Here is an 18,719-nt window from a genome sequence, read left to right as displayed (position 1 = left end):
TCCGAGATAACACAAAACAGGACAGAAATTTGTGTGCCTCAAGGAATCTAAGGACATGATTGGCTTTTTGGTGTTCTCCAGCAAATTCGAGCAGGCGAAGCATGAGCCCATCTCCAACGAGCACATATTGAAAAGAACATTTATGTCAGTTAAAACTCTCCTCCTCGAGGGATTTTTACACACTCCTCTAGTTTAGCATCACATCGCTGTGAGGTAAATATTGTTTTGCCAATTTCACAGATGAGTTTGGTAAGTTATCTAAGGCCACATAGGGAGGATATGTTTGAATTGGAACTTGAATTAATCATATTATAAAAAGAGAGAAGGATTCTAAAGTAAATACATTTGGGATGAATTGCCAGTGCTTTTGAATAGTCATTTTAAAAATGATTTGCCATTCTGAATGATCCATTTTTTTATTATGGTAAAATATACATAACATAAAATTTACCCATTTTAAACATTTTTTAAGTGTACAGTTCTGTGGCATTAAGTATATTCACATTGTTCTGCAACCGTCACCGCCATCCATCTCTAGAACTTTTTCATCTTCTCAACTGAAACTCTGTACCCATTTAACATTAACTACCCTCTCCCTCCTGCCCCTGGCAACCACCATTCTACTTTCTGTCTGTATGAATTTCACTAGTCTAGGAACTTCATATAAGGAGGATTTATTGTTTATCCATTGCTTCCTTCCCTTCAGTAACAGAGATACCTGGAAGGGACGGGATTAATTCACAACACCCATCCAAAGCTGAGGGTGGGTATCAGAGGCTTTAGAACCACTGGAGTGTGAGAAGGACTGTGGGACACCATCTAACAAAACCCTAGGGAGAGGGCAGTGGTCAGAAAACACCCTGGAGAGGAGGTGACACTTGAAGGGACTCTGGAAGCATGTGTGTTGGTCAGCCAGGAAGGTGGGAGCATCAGGGAGCCCTTGGCATCCTCTCAGATGGTGTTTTTTGTCCCTTTTCCTGTGTCCTCCAGGTCTCCAGTTTGAAGGACCCGAAGCCCCCACCTACGAGGCAAGAGTCCCCTTCCCAGCCCCTTTTTGCACCTGACATCCTGTCTTCGGCTTACTGCCCATGCCTCCTTCCCCCACTGGTGGCTGGTCTCAGATTTTGACAGAGACGGCTCTCCAGATTAAACTTCAGACATGAGTCCAAGGTGGGAGGAGGAGAAGGGTGCCTACAGAAGGCATGATGTTTCCAGCCATGGGAGTGGCTGGAGTTCCAGGGAGGACTTCCAAAGAACTGGGCCACCACGGATGCTGCTGCTTGTGCCGCAAGAGGAAGCCACCGCCACAGCCGCAGACTCCTGTGGTGTGTTGCCTGTGTCAGGGTTGGCACCAGCAAGATGCATGCTCCGTGCCCTACCTTCCCCACTTAACAGAGCTCCAAATCGAGGTCTTACGCAAGTATATCTGATCGCTGGGATGTAAATCACATCCAGAATCCTAATGCAAATGGAGTCTGGGAAATGTAGTTTTAGTTTCCTCCCCTCTGCATACTAGACAGAGGTTGGAATGAGCAAGTCTGCAAAGCTACTCTATCCTCCAGAGGCCTCTCTGTCCCCTCCCTGGAGCTAAGACCCCTCCGCCCACCTCTGTCACTCCTCGTTACTCTGTGTTATTCTCTTCACAGCACTTTGTACCTGAATACCCCATATGCGTCATGAGACGCTTATCGCCTTTCATCCTCACTAGAATGGAAGCTTCTTGGAGACAGGGAGTCTGTCTTATTTACTACTCTATTCCCAGTGCCTGTAATTTGGATCTCAGAAAATATCTGTTGACTGACTAAAGTGAATTCAGCAGGAGTGACATAATCCAGTTTACTTTTCTAGTAATCCAGTAAAGATAACTGGCTGTTACAGAAGACAGGAAGGCAAGAGAGGAGAGTAGCGTTAGGGGGTAGCCACGAGGATGGGGAGAAGTGGACCAATTCTAGCTACATTTTGAAGGTAGAACTGACGGGAGTCGCTAATAGATGGACTGTACGCATGAGGGAAAGAGCAGAGCAGGCATGATCCATTTGGGGACTTGAACAGTTGAGTGGATGAGGGTGCCATTCACGAGGCAGGGAGAGCCAGAGAGAGGGTGAAAAACAGGTTTATAGAGAAAAATCAATAGTTCAGTTTTGAAGAGATCAATTTGGGTTGCCTGTGAAACTTCCTGGCAGAACTCCGATCTCAGAAAGACATGAGAGGGGCCGTCCCCGTGGCGTAGCGGTTAAGTGCGCGCGCTGCGCTGCTGGCGGCCCGGGCTCGGATCCCCGGCCCCGGCTCATGACCGAGGCACCGCTTGTCAGGCCAGGCCAGTGGTGGCCGCTCATATAAAGTGGAGGAAGATAGACACAGATGTTAGCCCAGGGCCAGTCTTCCTCAGCAGAAAGAGCAGGATTGGCATGGATGTTAGCTCAGGGCTGATCTTCCTCACAAAAAAAAAAAAAGAAAGAAAGAAAGAGATGAGACAAATATTTTTAAGCCATCAGCATATGAATGGTTTTTAAAGCCGCCTCCTCTAGCGAGGGGTAAAGTAAGACGGAAAAGGATGCAGAACCGACCCTGAAAAACTCCACTTGGTGGTCAGATAGAGGAGGAGGAGTTGGCTAACGGAAGTCGAAAGGAGCAGCCAGCAGGAAATCTAGAGGGAAGGTATCCTGCAAGCCGAGAGCTAAGAATGTTTCGAGAATTGGCCGTTGAACACACCAGGCCCAGGGCTTGCTTCTCCTTGCCTGGGGCGAGAGCAGCAACTTGCTTGGAGCCAGACCCTAGCTTTCAGGGGTACTCTCATGACGCTCCTCCTCTCACTCTATGTGCTCTGCCCCCTGCTGGCCATCTTGGGTATGTGCCTTTCCTTGCATTTAGTGTCTTTCTACCTCACCCACCCTAGGTCACCCTGACAGCTTCTCTGGGGACACTGAACACCCTCGCTGACGTGTCAGACAGTGTGGTGCAGGGCAGAGGTCAGAAGCAGCTGACCGTTTCGACCAGTGACCGGAAGCTTTTGAATTTCATCCTCCAGCATGTGACATACACCAGCACGGTGTACCAGAACCACGGGGTGGATGTGGGTGAGAGCCTGTCCCTGGATGGCAAAATGCTTAGGGAGCCGGAAAACACCACCGGGCCCTCTCAAAATCTTCCTCCTCCAGGAAGCCTGCCTGCATTTAAGATTCCGCTCTTGCTCCTGTTTCTAAGCCTACACACCTGACTTCCCAATTACTGTACCCAATACTATCCCCACGTTGCCGTTGACCCCATAGTGTGACGCAAAGGAAAGAACAGAGGAGATGCCTGCTTGTCTCTCTATGAGGACAGATCATTCATGCTGCGTACCTGGAAACCATGCAATTCTGTTCCTCCTTCTCTGCTGCTCTCAAAGCTGAAGCCTTCAGCTGCCGTAGAGCAGGGAGCCAGTCTATGCATTTGTATCTTGTCCTGGGCACTAACAGGAAAGAAGGATGTGGGGGAAATCCCAGTCCCAAGAGCAGTGGCTCTGTCTTCCTCCTCCCATCCTAATCCCTACCCCACCCCAGGAATTCCGGGGAGAACAACTCCTGCCGCCCTACGGGAAGCCCCAGTTTCTTTCTGGATGAATTTAAAAGTCACCCTTTTCTCTTCCAATTAGCTCCACAGGATGCTTTCCCAGGGCACCAACAGAAAAAATGAAACATGGGACAGATTACCCATGACCACAAACCAAAGAGTGTTCTCTTCACTTTCAGATTTTCCAACATTTCCTTTCACAAAATGACCCTGTGAGGTACAATGGGGCAGGTATTATTATCCCAGTTTTCTAGCCGGAGAAGGAGATTAGGTGATTTACCCAAGGTATTTCAGATAATAAATGCAAAGTCAAACTTAATCTAGAGCCCCTGTTTATAAGCCCACACCACCCCACAGATTCTTACAGGGGAGGAAATGTGAGTTTAGGAGGCATTCAGCAGGTTACCCTAGTGGCAAACAGCAAGTCAGGAGTCAGAATGCCATAGACTCTATGGGGTCCTCAATCTCATCCCAGCCAGGACATTCTCCACCAAATCTTCACTCCCCCATCGTGTCGGCTTCCCTGGGGTAGCGTGGAGAGTGATCCAGATGCGCTGCTGCCCACTCTGACCTTGTTTCTCCCTCCAGTGAGTCTGGAATCCGAGTCCTCAGTGGCCAAGTTTCCAGTGACCATCCGCCACCCTGTCATACCCAAGTTATATGACCCTGGACCAGGTAAGGCCCTTGTCCTGGGGCTCCGTGGTGGGATCCTGTAGAGCTATTGGTGAAGTTCAGGAGTGATCCCTTCTGAGATGGAGGAGGAGAATTGATGAAAATAACAACCTTGATGTCATTCCTGACAACAAGCTTTGTTTGGAGGAAAAAAATTCTAGGACACACTCTCCTAATATTGCTTAATTATATTTAACTTATATGGTTATGCTTATTTTGAAAAAAAAAACTAATGAACTATAACATTTTAATAAGTAATAGTAGTACAAAACGGAGTGGATAGATATATCAATGGAATCAAATTGGAAATCCAGAAATAGATGTGTTGGAATTTTACCATGTGATAAAGGTAGCTTTTCAAATTAAAGGGAGAATAGATGGATTATTCAAGAAATCTTGTGGGATAACTGTGTAGCTATGTGTAAGATAAAAAGTTGAATCTATCTCACAGCCAATACCAAGATAAATTCCAAATAGGTCAGATATCTAACTTTTTTTAAGTACTAGGGGGAAAAAATGGAGTTTTAAAAATAACCTTAGTGTACAAGATCTTTCTACATAGGACACAAAACCCAGAGGCCATAAAGAAAAGACTAAAAACAGAAAATACATAAAATTTTGAAAGATTTTTATGGCAGAAACCCACCATAAGCAAAGTCAGAAGGCAAAGGACGAATTGGCAAAAAATATCTTCAACACGCTAAAGCGAAAGGTCTAATTTTACTTGAGTGCACCTATGAATCAATAGAAAAAAACACATAATAAGCCAATGGAAAAATGCACAATTCACAAAAATTTAAATTCTACAATACTTTTAACCATTAAAATATATGCTCAATCTCACACTAAGAAAAGTAAAAATGAAAACTACATTCATATCAAAAAAGTATTAGATGAGGAGAGGGGAAACAGACATTCTTAGAAACTGCTGCTGGGAATGTAAGTTGGCACAACCTTGCTGGAGGCAAGTTGGCGATATCTATCAACATTTTAAATGTGTATACCCTTTAGGCCAGCAATTCCACTTCTAGAAATTATCCTCCAGATACTTACATCTGTGTGAAATGACGTTTGTTCGAGGTTATTGATTGCAGCATTGTTTGCAATGGCAAAAACCTTAAAAGCGGGATGCACTGGTTAGATCAAGTGCGGTCCATCCATATAATGAAATTCCTTGCAGTGGCATTCAGGAAGGAGGAGGAAAACAGGAGGAGGAAGGTTTTTGTACTGATGAAAATGCTTTCCAAGATGTAAGCAAGGTACAGAAGAGAGTGAAGAGTAAGCTACCATTTCTGTAAAAAGAAAGAGAGAGAAAAAAGAATGTATGTACGTAATTGCTTGATCATGGAAAAATAAACAAGAAATTGGTAATATTGGTTACCTCCTGGGAGGAAACCAAGTAATTGGAGGACAGGGATGGGAAGAAGTATTTTCATGGTATAACTTTTGGTATATTTAGAATTTTGAACTGCTTGGCATTTTTTGAATGTATTACCTATATCTTCAAAATATAATCTATCCAAATAGATTCTATTCAAAATATAACAAATTATTATTTAAAAGTAATAGCATTCAATATCTATGAAGAAGGATTTAAAATATTTGTTTAACATCATAACTATCTCAAAAATAAAAGAAATACATACAAGAAATTCACAAAAAAAGTTTTATTTTTATTTTTAGCTTTAGATTTGTTTTAAAGATAAAGTATTACAGACACAATGGAAATCTCCACAATCTTATCCCCCTCCCTTCTTCCAGCAACCATGATCTTTCTTTTCCTGTTTCTGTACATTTAATATGCAGATTTCTATTCCACACACACACACACACACACACACACAGCATACAGTGTGGTTTTATGCATTTTTGAACTTTTCATGAAAGCTGTCACTCTCTGTGGTATGAAGTTCTAGATTCTGACCTTTTGTCGGTGTGCAGCTTGTCTTTTGATTTTGTTTCTGGGGTCTTATGCTATATGAAAGTTTTATCCTTTAATATAGTAAAATTGATTCACTGTCTTCTTTCTAGCTTTTGCTTTTTGTGCCTTGCTCAAGAAATTCTTCCCTACATTGAGGCTGTAAAGATATTCTCCTGCATTTTTTCCCAAAGTTGCACGTGTTTGCTTTTCACATTTAGATATTTAATCCACCTAGAAGTTATTGTTATGTGTGGCAGATAATGGAGATCTAATTTTCTGTATCCGAATAGCATATTGTCCCAATACCTTATGTGGAATAGCCCATCCTCCTCCTCCCTGGCTGGTATTGCCACCTCTGTCACACACCCAATATATGCAGGGGTCTGAATCTGGGCTTCGTGAGGTTGCATTGACCTGTTTATCCCCGGGCTCATTCCATAACGTTTCAATATGCTTTATAATAGCTTTTATATCTATGGGGATAAATTCTGTACTTCAGGATGACTGTGCTTCATTTGCAAAATTTTCTTATCTCTTCTTGGTCTTTTCCTTTTTCCATTAGAATTTTAGGATATGCTCATCAAGATCTCCTAAAATCCCTTGAGATTTTGATTAGAATTTCATAGCGGGGCCTGCCCGGTGGCGCAAGCGGTTAGGTGCACGCGCTGTGCTGCGGTAGCCCGGGGTTCCTTGGTTCGGATCCCGGGCACTCACTGACACACCGCTTGTCAGGCCATGCTGTGGCAGCGTCCCATATAAAGTGGAGGAAGATGGGCACGGATATTAGCCCAGGGCCAGTCTTCCTCAGCAAAAAAGAGGAGGATTGGCATCGGAGGTTAGTTCAGGGCTAGTCTTCCTCACCAAAAAAAAAAAAAAAAAAAAAGAATTTCATAGAATTTATAGATTAATTAGAGATGAATTGACAACTTTATAAGGTTGAATATTCCCAACCATGAATCTGGTCTGCCTCTCCATATTGTATTCTCCATGTCACAGTCTCTTCATAGGTTATTCAATAATTTATTTTGTAAAGGAATTGTACCTATTTTATTGGATTTAGTCTTAGGTACCTTATATTTTTTATTATTATTATGAATTGGATCTTTCTCTTCTACATTTTAACTGGTTGTTGCTAGTATAAAGAACATTAGTGATTTTTTGAATGTTGAACTTATAAAGAGCATCCTTGTTGCACTCATATTAGTGATTTTTTTTTGACATAGATAGTCTGTTAGACAAATAATGATGATGCTTGTCTTTTCCTTTCCAATTCTCATAATTTCTTTCTTTTTCTTGTCTTACTGCATTTGGCTAAAATGTCCAGTACAGTGTTGAATAGTAGCAATGGTAGCAGGCAGTTTTGCTTGTTCCTGGCTTTAAGAAGAATATTCTAATGTTCCACCATTAATGTTTGCTGTGTAGGAGTGTGGTAGATGTATCAGGGTAAGAATGTTTCCTTCTTTCCTATTTTGATTTCTAAGAATTTTTCTATTGCTACTTTCTATTTTGTTACCAAGAGTTTTTTATTATGAATGAGTATTCTTTTATTATGAATGAGTATTGAATTTTATCAGGTAATTTGTCTACATCTATTGAAATACTTTTCTCCTTTAATTGGGTTCGTGTAGTGATTTACATTGATTGATTTTCTGCTGTTGAAATAGCCTTGCATTTCTGCAATAAGCCCATCTTGATTGCAATGCATCATTTAATTAAATGCTGAATTAAATTTTCTACTATTTTATTTAAAATTCTTGCATCTGTATTCAAAAGTGAGACTATCTTCTCCTATAATGTCTTTGCCCTGTTTTGTTATCAATATTCTACAAGTCTCATAAAATGAGTTGGGTAGCTTTCCTTTTTTTTCCCTATTATCTGAAATGAATTATAATAAAATAGGAGTTATATGTCCCTTAAAACTTATCTGGTCCCTGTGTCTTTTCTGTGTCTAAGTTGGGGGGGAAGTGGTTAGGGGTTAGGGGTGGGAATGTGAATGGGAAGGAATGAGAGAAAGGGGAGAAATTTTAAAATATTCTTTGTCTTTAATGGTTATTGATTTATATGTACATTGAGTCAATTTTTTAAATGTTTCTATAAAAGTACATTTGACATAAAATCGCTAATTTTTTTGTCATAAGGTTGTTCATAGCATTCTCTTGTGCTTTTTAAAATATTTTAATACATCTGAAGTCATGTCCCACTTTTGGTTCTTAACATTTATCTTTGATAATTTTATTTTATTTTTTTGAGGAAGATTGGCCCTGAGCTAACATCTGTTGCCAATCTTCCTCCTTTTTTCTGTTTTTCTCCCCAAAACCCCAGTTGATAGTTGTATGTCATAGTTGTACATCCTTCTAGTTGTTCTATGTGGGACGCTGCCTCAGCATGGCTTGATGAGCAGTGCGTAGGTCTGCACCCGGGATCCGAACTGGCAAACCCCTGGCCGCTGAAGTGGAGTGCGTGAACTTAACCACTGTGCGACCAGGCCGGCCCCTATCTTTGATTTTTGTGTGTGTGTGTGTGTGTGAGGAAGATTAGCTCTGAGCTAACATCCGATGCCAATCCTCCTCTTTTTTTTTTTTTTTTTGCTGAGGAAGATAGGCCCTGGGCTAACATCCGTGCCCATCTTCCTCTACTTTATATGGGACACTGCCACAGCATGGCTTGACAAGAGGTGCGTTGGTGTGCACCCGGGATCCGAACCTGCAAACCCTGGGCCGCCGAAGCAGAGCACACGCACTTAACCACTGCGCCACCGGACCAGCCCCAGATCTTTAATAATTTTAAGTTGTGTCCATATCCAAATATTCTCGTTTTATTTTTGCCTGTTTTTGTTTCATATTTTCTTTTTCATATGTGTGATTCTGTTTTTCTTATCACTTTAAAGATTTTAAACATTCTCGTTTTAAATTCTTTTCAGATTTCTCAATTCTTTTCAGTCTATCTGGAGCGGGTTCCTCTGCACCTGGTAGATGTGTTGGCTGCCATTCTTCACACTAATTTTCTTGGAGTGTTTTGGAATTTCTGTTGGTGAGCTCATCTTGAGTAGGAGTCTTTTGCCTGCTTGCTTGTTTCATTTTCTCCTCTCTCCCTCCTGACTCCTTCTCATCTCCCAGCTTTATAGTTGCGTCTACTCCCAGTATCCCCAGATTCCTAGTCCATCCTTTGATACTGGAGTCTTGGGGTTCCTGTCCCACAGTAATATTGGCATTATTGAAGACCCAGTTGCTGGGCCTGAGGGTGGCTTGGCACACGTCCTGGCTGTGAGGCGGTGTCATCTCTTTGCACCCAGAGGCGTGTGCAGGGATGACAGTGGTTTGGGGGTTCCTTGCCCAGCAGATGGTATGTGGTGTGGGATGGAAGGGGTGCAACCTAGCTGCAGTCCATGGCTTTTAGCAAAAAGCCTGTCTCTGAAGCCACACATCCCATGAGACACTTTTACTCCCTGTTTCCCCTAGGAATCAGCCTCCTGGCCTCTGCTGCTCTGACCCCAGCTCCTGCTCTGCTCGCTGCTTTTTATTTCTGTTCCTTGGAAGAAAGGTCGTCCATTTTTGAGCATGGCTATATTTTTGTATTTTTCTTTATCACTGCTGTGTGTTTGGGAAAAAAAGGGAATCTCAAAGCAGAAAGCTACACCACCAACTTGGCCGAGAGTCCCTTACCTTGACCATATCCTGTGGTAATTCACACCCCTGGTTTTCTCTTTGCTATAACAAAAGAACCAAACTTGTCACGTGGCCCAAGAAAAGAAAAAGGAGGAGAGGATTCAGTTGACATGCTCTTGAACACAATTTACTTGACTCTTTCCACTGATGTCTTTTCCCTCACTCCCTCAGACCCAGGTAGAGCTGGGTTAATGGTGCAATTTGTAGGAAAAAGAGGGTTCTGGAATGACTTCTGATCTGACATTCTGAGAAAGTCGCTCTGCAGGGCGTCGTGGAGCACTCACCTACAAACAGTAGGCAGGGTTGTGGCTTTCAGCATGCCCTAACCCCAGCTGACCCCACCCTGCCTAGACAGCCCACGGGCTCAGCCAGCTGGCGTGGCTCCACGTGCGGTGACTAAATCCCACACACACACCAGCAGCTCCTGTTGTTTCATCATGGGGTTTTTTCCACAGAAAAGCTGTCCCTTATCCAACCTTTTATATATATCACACGCCTTAAGATGGACAATCTGGTCCAGGCCTTCCAGTCTCCAAGTAGACCTACTTCCACTCATGTCTTCCTGAGGATAAAGACGAAGTAGGTTTCTCTCTCGGAGTGTAGCTGGTGACAGGGGCAAGTATCAAGTCCTTTAAATCTTTTCTCCTCTCTGGGCCTGGTGACCCTCCATACTGAACCCCTTGATGGACAAAGCTCTGTCCATCTCAACTCCTAGTGTTAACATGGAAGCAGGATGCGAGCAAAATGCTGACAGGCAAGTATAAGATGGAGCATTCAAACAGACGGTAGGAAATGGCATCGTGGAGCCAACAGAACCAGGAAAAGAAACTCTAGAATAGAAGACATAAAATTTCAACAAATTGGATGTATTTTAAATATATTTAGTTTCTAATCCAACTAGCAAACTCTTATGAAGCACCAACTGTGTACAAGAGACATGAGGCCCACAAGCACTGAGAGGTCTTGGCATAAAGAAACCACTAGAACAATACAAGTCAAGACAATGAGGATTCCTGGAAGACAGAGCTCTGACATCCACCCTTTCTTGCCCAGAGAGGAAGCTCAGAGACCTGGTGACCGTTGCCACCAAAACTTTCCTCCGTCCCCATAAGCTCATGACTATGCTCCGGAGCCTTCGTGAGTATTACCCAGACTTGACGGTGATTGTGGCTGATGACAGCAAGGAGCACCTGAAAATTAATGACAGCCACGTGGAGTATTATGCCATGCCCTTTGGGAAGGTACGTCCCTCCCAGATTGGGAGACAATGGGTCCCGGGAAAAGAGAGCCGCAGAGTTAGGTTCTACCCTGGATAGGGCTGCTCCAGGGACCTCCCAGGAAGCAGGATCCTGGAGTGGAAGCGATAGGATTCTCCTCTGGGTCCCCTTGCTGACTCCCAGTTCACAAAGAAATCCAGTCACTCTCCCTTTTCTGCATTAACGGGGTGGTTAATCTGCCTTTCCTCACACTTGATGTGCAAATTGAGGCCTTTCTAAGTGACTTGAAGTGTCTGACATCGTAAGGATTCCTGACATGCAGATCCAACAGCAGAGAAATCTCTCATCCCTGTGATTCCATCCAAGCTGGAGTGTCTCTCCCTCTGTCTATCTCTCCCCCGATATACCTTTCTTCAAAGACACACAAAAGGAAATGGATGTTATACATACCAGGGTGTCCCACGCTCTAACATCTCCCAGGAAACATAAGGGGAAAAGGAAGCAGAGCCACAGAGAGTCTGTCAGGGGAAAAAGGACTTTAATTGATCCATATTGGCCATGGGGCCAAAGAGGGGCTTGCTAGCCTTTCTTTGTCTCAATCTTTGATTCAGAAAGTCACTGTCCTTCTTCTGGTATCTCTGAGACATGGACTCCCTTTAACCTAGTGGTTCTCAAGCTCAGCTGTACATCAGACTCACTCCCACAGATTCTGACTTCGTTTGCCTGGGTGCAACCTGGCTATTGGGAATTTAGAAGGCTCCCCAAGTGATCACTCTAATATGTAGCCAACCTGATGTAACCTCATTCCGCTTACAGGGTTGGTTTGCTGGTAGGAACCTGGCCATATCTCAGGTCACCACCAAATACGTTCTCTGGGTGGACGATGACTTTTTCTTCAACAACAAGACCAAGATTGAGGTGCTGGTGGATGTCCTGGAGAAAACTGAACTGGATGTGGTAAGGGGTGGGGGGGGTTGCCAGATTTACCGAGGCTGCAATCTGTAGAGACAGCCAAGAGAGGGAAGGGGAGGGGAAGAGAAGAGAGGAAAGTATGTGAGGGAAGAGGAGAGGGCAGGCAGGGGAGGGAGAGGGGCTGAGACAGGAGATGAATAAGCCAGCACAGCTCTGGCATTGCAAGCATCACACAGGATCAGATGTGCATTTCTGCTGCTGCTTCCATGCTTACTTTTCTTGGAGCAAATTACACGCCCCCTCCAAATTCACCATTGTTCCATCTTGAAAATGGTGTGTTTATGCTTCACGTCTAACTTCCTCCCCAGACTGGTGTGAGATGAAAGAGAGCAGTGCTCTGGTTCTGTCCCACACCGTTAAAAAAAAATGTAAATGGCACAAAACTTTAAAAGCACACATGACCCTAATGACATTTAAAAAAATAATGATAGAAGCATCAAAAGTCAATTCACATATAGAAAAGAGAAGAAAAAGGTGATAGTTAATAATACTGTGTTGTATTCTTGAAAATTGCGAAGAGGATAGATCTTCAATCTTCTCACCACACACACGCAATAGTAACTATGCAGAGGTGATGGATATGTTAATTAGCTCGATTGTGGTGATCTTTTCACAATGTATACATATATCAAAACATCAAGCTGTACACCTTAAATATATATGATATTAATTTGTCAAAGATATCTCAATAAGACTGTTTAAAAAACAAAGAAAAGAGAAGAAAATGGATAAGAAGGTAAGTGACGTTGTGACCACAGTTAACTCCTACTCCAGGTGGGCAGTCTCCAAAGCATCCTGATTGACTAAGACACCTCTTGGCTTCTAAGATACTCTTTGGCTTCTCTTCTAGAGACCAAATCACAATAGCATAAATGAGATAGAAGGTATAGTTCTGCTCACGTAGAAATCCAAGCTGGCACATGACTCTGTTTCCAGGGTCACCTGGACCAGCTTCCTTCCCTTGTTGTCCTGCCATCCTTGTGGTCCTTGGCTGCATGGCCAGAAGAAAGGGAGAGAGGAAGTGGAGGACAACCAGCTTTTAAGAATGTGATCTAGAAGTTGCAGACATCTGTTCTAAATCGTATCCTCTCAGAACTTAGCCACATGGCCAAACCTTGCAAGGGAAGCGGGGAAATTTAGTCTTTAACTGGATAGTTGGCTATATCTTAATTTAGTCCACTTAAAAGTCAGAGGGTTCGTTTACTAAAAGGAAGAAGGAAAGAACAGGTGATGGGGGATAATTAGACTTTACTGTGCCACCCTAGAGGATTATGATGGTTCAGGAGGAGATGTACTTACTCGTCCTGTTTTGCTCAGGCTCAATCACGTAAGTGAACATTTCCCGTGAGTGCATGGACAGGCAGCTCAGAGAGGTGAGCCGGGAGCAGAGAACGGGAGGAAGACAGCTTGAGACAAATGGCTCACTGCAAGAAGCCCAGCAGTGGAGACACCACACACAGACCACTGCACGCACAGGCTGCTGCTTGTCTGCACCCACATTCTGCTCCTCCTAATGGAAAGGAGTGAGTTCCCCTCTGGAAAGAGTAGGGTAAGCAGAGCAGAGAAGTTGTCTTCCCTTTGGACTTGGTCTAAGTGCTTGCTGCTCCCACCGAGAAGATTTTCTGGGGTAAGCAGGAAAGAAAAGATCCAAAGGACCCAGCAGTAGTTTGCTGAAGGCTGTGGCCACAACAGCAAAAAAGGGAGTAACTAAGGGATACTCTGAAGAGTACATAGAGAAAGGGTGTCATTCTCGTTATAACTGAGGTTCACTCCAGTAAGCCTTCCTGGCAGAGGCAACATGGATACAGAATCTGTGTTCTCTAACACATTTCTTTGCCCACCGGCTAGGTAGGTGGCAGTGTGCTTGGAAACGTTTTCCAATTTAAGCTGTTGCTGGAGCAGAGCAAGAATGGGGACTGTCTTCACCGGAAGCCGGGCTTTTTCCAGCCCGTGGATGGCTTCCCCAGCTGCGTGGTGACCAGTGGCGTTGTCAACTTCTTCCTGGCCCACACAGAGCGACTCCAAAGAGTGGGCTTTGACCCCCGCCTGCAGCGAGTGGCTCACTCAGGTGGGAAGGGGAGCTGGGCTGTGAACTGGCCTAGGAAGCTCGTTCTTTCCAAGGGCCGAGCACCACTGATGGTGGTCGCTTGCCTGGCCGCAGTGGGTTTCCTTCCCTTCTCACTTCTGGCTAAGGGGCTCATGGTCTCTCTTGCCTCCTTCCACCCTCTCTTTGACTTCTTGTCTTCCCGTAGGCTGTTCCTGCCTATCTGAGACACCCTTCCCCATCCTTTCCCCACAGCTCTGTCCCCTCCCTCTTTTCCCACCCTGCTTCCTATTCTCATTTTCCAGAGATCTTTTCCTTTTTTTTTTTTTTTTGGTAAGGAAGACTGGCCCTGAGCTAACATCTATTGCCAATCTTCCTCTTTTTACTGAGTAAGATTGTCTCTGAGCTAACATCCGTGCCCATCTTCCTCCATTTTGTATGTGGGATGCCACCACAGCATGGCTTGATGAGTGGTGCATCAGTCTCCTCCCGGGATTCAAACCTGCAAACCCTGGGCCGCCAAAGCGGAGCACGTGAACCTAACCACTATGCCACCAACCTGGCCCCTCCTTTCCTATTTAACTGCAACCAGTTAACTGCCCTCTCTTTCCCCTCCTATATCCTCAGTCCTGGAATCCACAGTTCTGTCCAACTGGAAAGCTAATCTGTGTCTCTCTGCCTCTCTGCCCATATCTCTGTCTGATAAATGAGCTTATTTATTTCCTTCCAACTCATGAGCCTGGGCAGGTGGCTTTGCATGTGAACCTTACCAGGGCTATAAACTGTGTCCCCTCCCCCTAACTCTCCTGCCAGACCTGGAATATGACCCTGGATCTCTGGCTGAAGCTCACATTTCCTTCTTGTGCTTTCCTTCTCTTGGCAGAGTTCTTTATTGATGGGCTCGGGAGCCTGCTCGTGGGGTCATGTCCAGAGGTAATTATAGGTCACCAGTCCCATGTTCCAGTGGTGGACCCAGAGCTGGCCTCCCTGGAGAAGACCTACAGCACGTTCCGGGCCAACACTAATGCTGAGGTCCAGTTCAAGCTGGCTCTCCACTACTTCAAGAACCATCTCCAATGCTCCACATAAAGGTGCCCAGGCATGGGAAAAGCACGAGGCTGACTGGTTGTGGGTATCTAGAACAGTGGAACTGGTTGTTGGGCTATCAAAAAATGGACTCCTGATAAGATGAACTGCAATGAAACGTCTAGTGGGTAGGGCAAATGGGTCAAGTTATAGGAAGTACCAATCAAAGGTTAAGGGTCATTAAAAATGAACCAATCACTGATCGGGGCAATGGAGACTGTATTAATAACAATCATTGTTTATTTGTGTGATGCCTTACCATTTATGAAGCATTTGCAAGTACAGTGTCTCCCGTCATCTCATTTGATCTCACACAAGAGTATATGATAGGTTGGTGTCCTCAGTCAAAGGAATGGCTGCCGAGTCCTTGAGGGTTATTTGGTGCGAATGATGTCACAGTCAGAAGCATCGTCTCCAGCATCACTGTCATCCACAAATTTTTACTTGGTCTTACCTTGTGGACTCACATAATGTGAGTACCCCACGGTCCTTGCCTTAAGGAGGTTGCAGCCTGGTTCAGTTCAGAATTGGGCAGCCAGAGTCAGAGGATCAGAGGAGGGAGAAGGCAGCTGAGGAAGGCTCTGTGGAATAATCTCATCTAGAGCCTGGAAGATGGAGGAGATTCAGGCAATCGGAGAGAGGGAGGGAGGAGAGCACTGAGGTAGTCCACTGTCTGCCAGAACAAAGGTTCTTCTGTCATCAGACTCACTACCACAAAGACACGTCCAGAATATCAAGGATTGAACGTGAAGACACTGTGCTAAGATGCCGTGATAAACAGTGTAAGTGCGGTGGCAAGCTACTGAATTCCAGGGACTTGAGCCCAGTTGCTGACCACTCAAGACCCATGTCATCTATAGAGTGGAGCCACCACACATTGTTGAGGAAGGCTTTCTCTGTTATCTTGGGAGGCAGTAGATTCTACAACTACTGCGCTAGCCTTTGTGGTTTCCACTCTTTACTGAAGATGGCCTAGGGTAGTTCAGGATCTCTGAAAATGTGTCTGTGAGATATTAGTAAAACTTTATGAAAAACATTTTAGTCATCAAGTAATTTTGAAAAATACTACATGCTATATCTCCCTCTTGGAAAATTGCAATTCACATTAACATATTAAAGGCTCTAAGAAGTCCTGCAGTAAAGAAATAAAGAAATAGGGCCGGCCCCATGGCTTAGCGGTTAAGTGCTCGCGCTCCGCTGCTGGTGGCATGGGTTCGGATCCCGGGTGCGCACCAACGCACTGCTTCTCCGGCCATGCTGAGGCCGTGTCCCACATACAGCAACTAGAAGGATGTGCAGCTATGACATACAACTATCTACTGGGGCTTTGGGGGAAAAAATAAATAAATAAAATTATTTTAAAAAAAAAGAAAGAAAGAAATTAGTTTAACTTTGTTTAACTCAGCATTTCTCAGATGTGGATATAGACTGACAATCATTTTCTATTCTGCCAAACCGTAATTGAACACATACCTCATTCCATTGTGTATGTCATAAAGATTCTATTGCAAAAGCTTTTACAGCTTTAACTAATATGCACAATCGTTTCATGCAATAGTACATGCATTTTACATACTATAACATAGCTATATAGGAAGACTATGTTGGATTGTTCCATTCAGCACTTCCCTAGGACCCAGGCAAGCAGAGCCCCCACCTGGATCCTGGGCTTCAGAGAACCCTGAACATCACAAACGTGTGTTTACGGTGAACATCTGAGCATCTCTGCCACTCAGGATCCAGTGCTCAGAGCTAGTACAGTGTAACCTGTTACCCTAAATACCCATTCTTGGGACTAACACTGTTAAGGCCCCAGGAAGGTACTTCTCCACACCTCTTGCCTTATGTCCTCAAAACAAAAGACAGCTACATCCAAATGCACTGAAAGTTTGTGGACAATACTTTGGAGTGCAGGTAAGATTTGAGCTAGAGTGCTTAGGTAAAAGAAAAAGACCAAATTTTTGATTTACTAAATTCTTCCTCTCAGATCACATAAATAGCCATAGAGTCTTGCCTGTTACCTAGTGTCTATTTTCTTGCCTTTCGATTCACAGTTCCAGAAGTACTAAAAATTTAGTATGGTATTCACAGCAATTGCACATGGCAGCTTAAGAACACTTAAAAATAGTAAAAAATTTGTATTACTCTGTAATTTTTTCATACGTAGATCTAGCTGTATCATGCTCGAAATGTGACACCAATTCTTTACATTGGCAATTAGGTGGTTATTGAAAGCTAAAATTGTAATAATTTTATTTTTATAAAAATATTTGATGACTTAAATTTTCAAAAATTAAATTTAAAATAAGTAACCACATTTGATTTTTTTTGTGAGGAGGACTAGCCCTGAGCTAACATCCGATGCCAATCCTCCCCTTTTTTTTTGAGGAAGATTGGCCCTGGGCTAACATCTGTGCCCATCTTCCTCTACTTTATATGGGACGCTGCCACAGCACGGCTTAACAAGCGGTGCGATGGTGTGCGCCCGGGATCTGAACCCGCGAACCCTGGGCCGCGGAAGTGGAGCGCATGCACTTAACCACTATGCCACTGGGCTGCCCCCACATTTGATTTTTAAATATGATATTTGTTCATTATAATTTTCATTTTGTCTTTTAATCTTAGTAGATAATTTTGGATATTTTAAAAGAAAAATAACTTCTAAAAACAAGAAAAATAATTTTAATTTTTACAAATTTTTAGCAAATCTTACATTTGTTTCAATTTTACCCTCGAGGTAAATTTTGTACACTGTGAACAACAATCATACTTTTTTGTGTGTGTGAGGAAGATCAGCCCTGAGCTAACATCCGTTGCCAATCCTCCTCTTTTTCCTGAGGAAGATTGGCCCTGAGCTAACATCTGTGCCCATCTTCCTCTACTTTATATGGGACGCCGCCACAGTATGGCTTGACAAGCGGTGCGTCGGTGCACGCCGGGGATCCAAACCTGCGAACGCTCGGGCTGCCGAAGCGGAGCGCGCAGGCACTTAACCACTACGCCACAGAGCTGGCCCAGTACTTAATTTTTTAATTCTTTAGATTATGACTACTCAGTGTGCTGGTCCACAAAGAGATAAGGAGCATGCATCAGACTGTAATCAACATACTGCTTCCTTCATTGAGAAAGTCTTGCCATGAGAAAATGTCACCTCAACTAAACAGCGTGCTAAGGGATGGAGATGATTTTGATTCTGGCACCAGCTCCTTATCTCACTGCAGACTGGAAACAAAGAGCTCACGGACCAGATCTCAGAGGATGCTTTGAGTAGCATTACTTTAGAGGTCAGCAAACGTTTTTGTAAAGGACCAGATGGTAAATATTTTAGGCTATCCGGGCCACTTAAAGTCTCTGTCACATATTGTTTTTTTTTTTAATAACCCTTCAAAAATGTAAAACCATTCTGAGCTTGTGGGGCCATTCAAAACCAAGCCACAGGCTGCCTTTGGTCTACTGGCTGTAGTTTATTGACAGATCAGTAAAGTCATTGGCTATAAATTATGTGAAAAATATCAGTTATAAAAACATAATTCATGATTTTGCTGAAACAAAAAGCAAATTATTGTATGGAATAAATATATGACAAATTA

The 18,719-nt window shown here is 43.7% G+C and overlaps 1 protein-coding gene across 3 annotated transcripts in view; it reads left to right on the top strand.

Annotated features, from left to right (window-relative positions):
- Positions 1-18,719, top strand: part of B4GALNT2 (beta-1,4-N-acetyl-galactosaminyltransferase 2 (SID blood group)) — a 60,345-nt gene extending 41,626 nt beyond the window's left edge. For 2 of the 3 annotated variants that reach the window (XM_014790789.2, XM_087441022.1), the window contains exons 5-11: positions 991-1,028; positions 2,897-3,077; positions 4,141-4,227; positions 10,864-11,051; positions 11,844-11,984; positions 13,848-14,067; positions 14,927-18,719. In XM_014790789.2, the coding sequence (XP_014646275.2) occupies positions 991-1,028; positions 2,897-3,077; positions 4,141-4,227; positions 10,864-11,051; positions 11,844-11,984; positions 13,848-14,067; positions 14,927-15,132 (1,061 nt within the window). In that variant the 3' untranslated portion in view covers positions 15,133-18,719. Of the gene's footprint in view, positions 1-990; positions 1,029-2,896; positions 3,078-4,140; positions 4,228-10,863; positions 11,052-11,843; positions 11,985-13,847; positions 14,068-14,926 lie in introns of those variants that run through there. The other variant, XM_087441023.1, reaches the window with a different exon arrangement.

This window comes from Ceratotherium simum, chromosome 16 (assembly GCF_057802395.1).
Source record: "Ceratotherium simum simum isolate JZ-2026a chromosome 16, ASM5780239v1, whole genome shotgun sequence".
NCBI lineage: Eukaryota > Metazoa > Chordata > Mammalia > Perissodactyla > Rhinocerotidae > Ceratotherium > Ceratotherium simum.
Note: the sequence above shows the minus strand (reverse complement) of the source record. Positions and strands in the feature narration are given on the sequence as shown.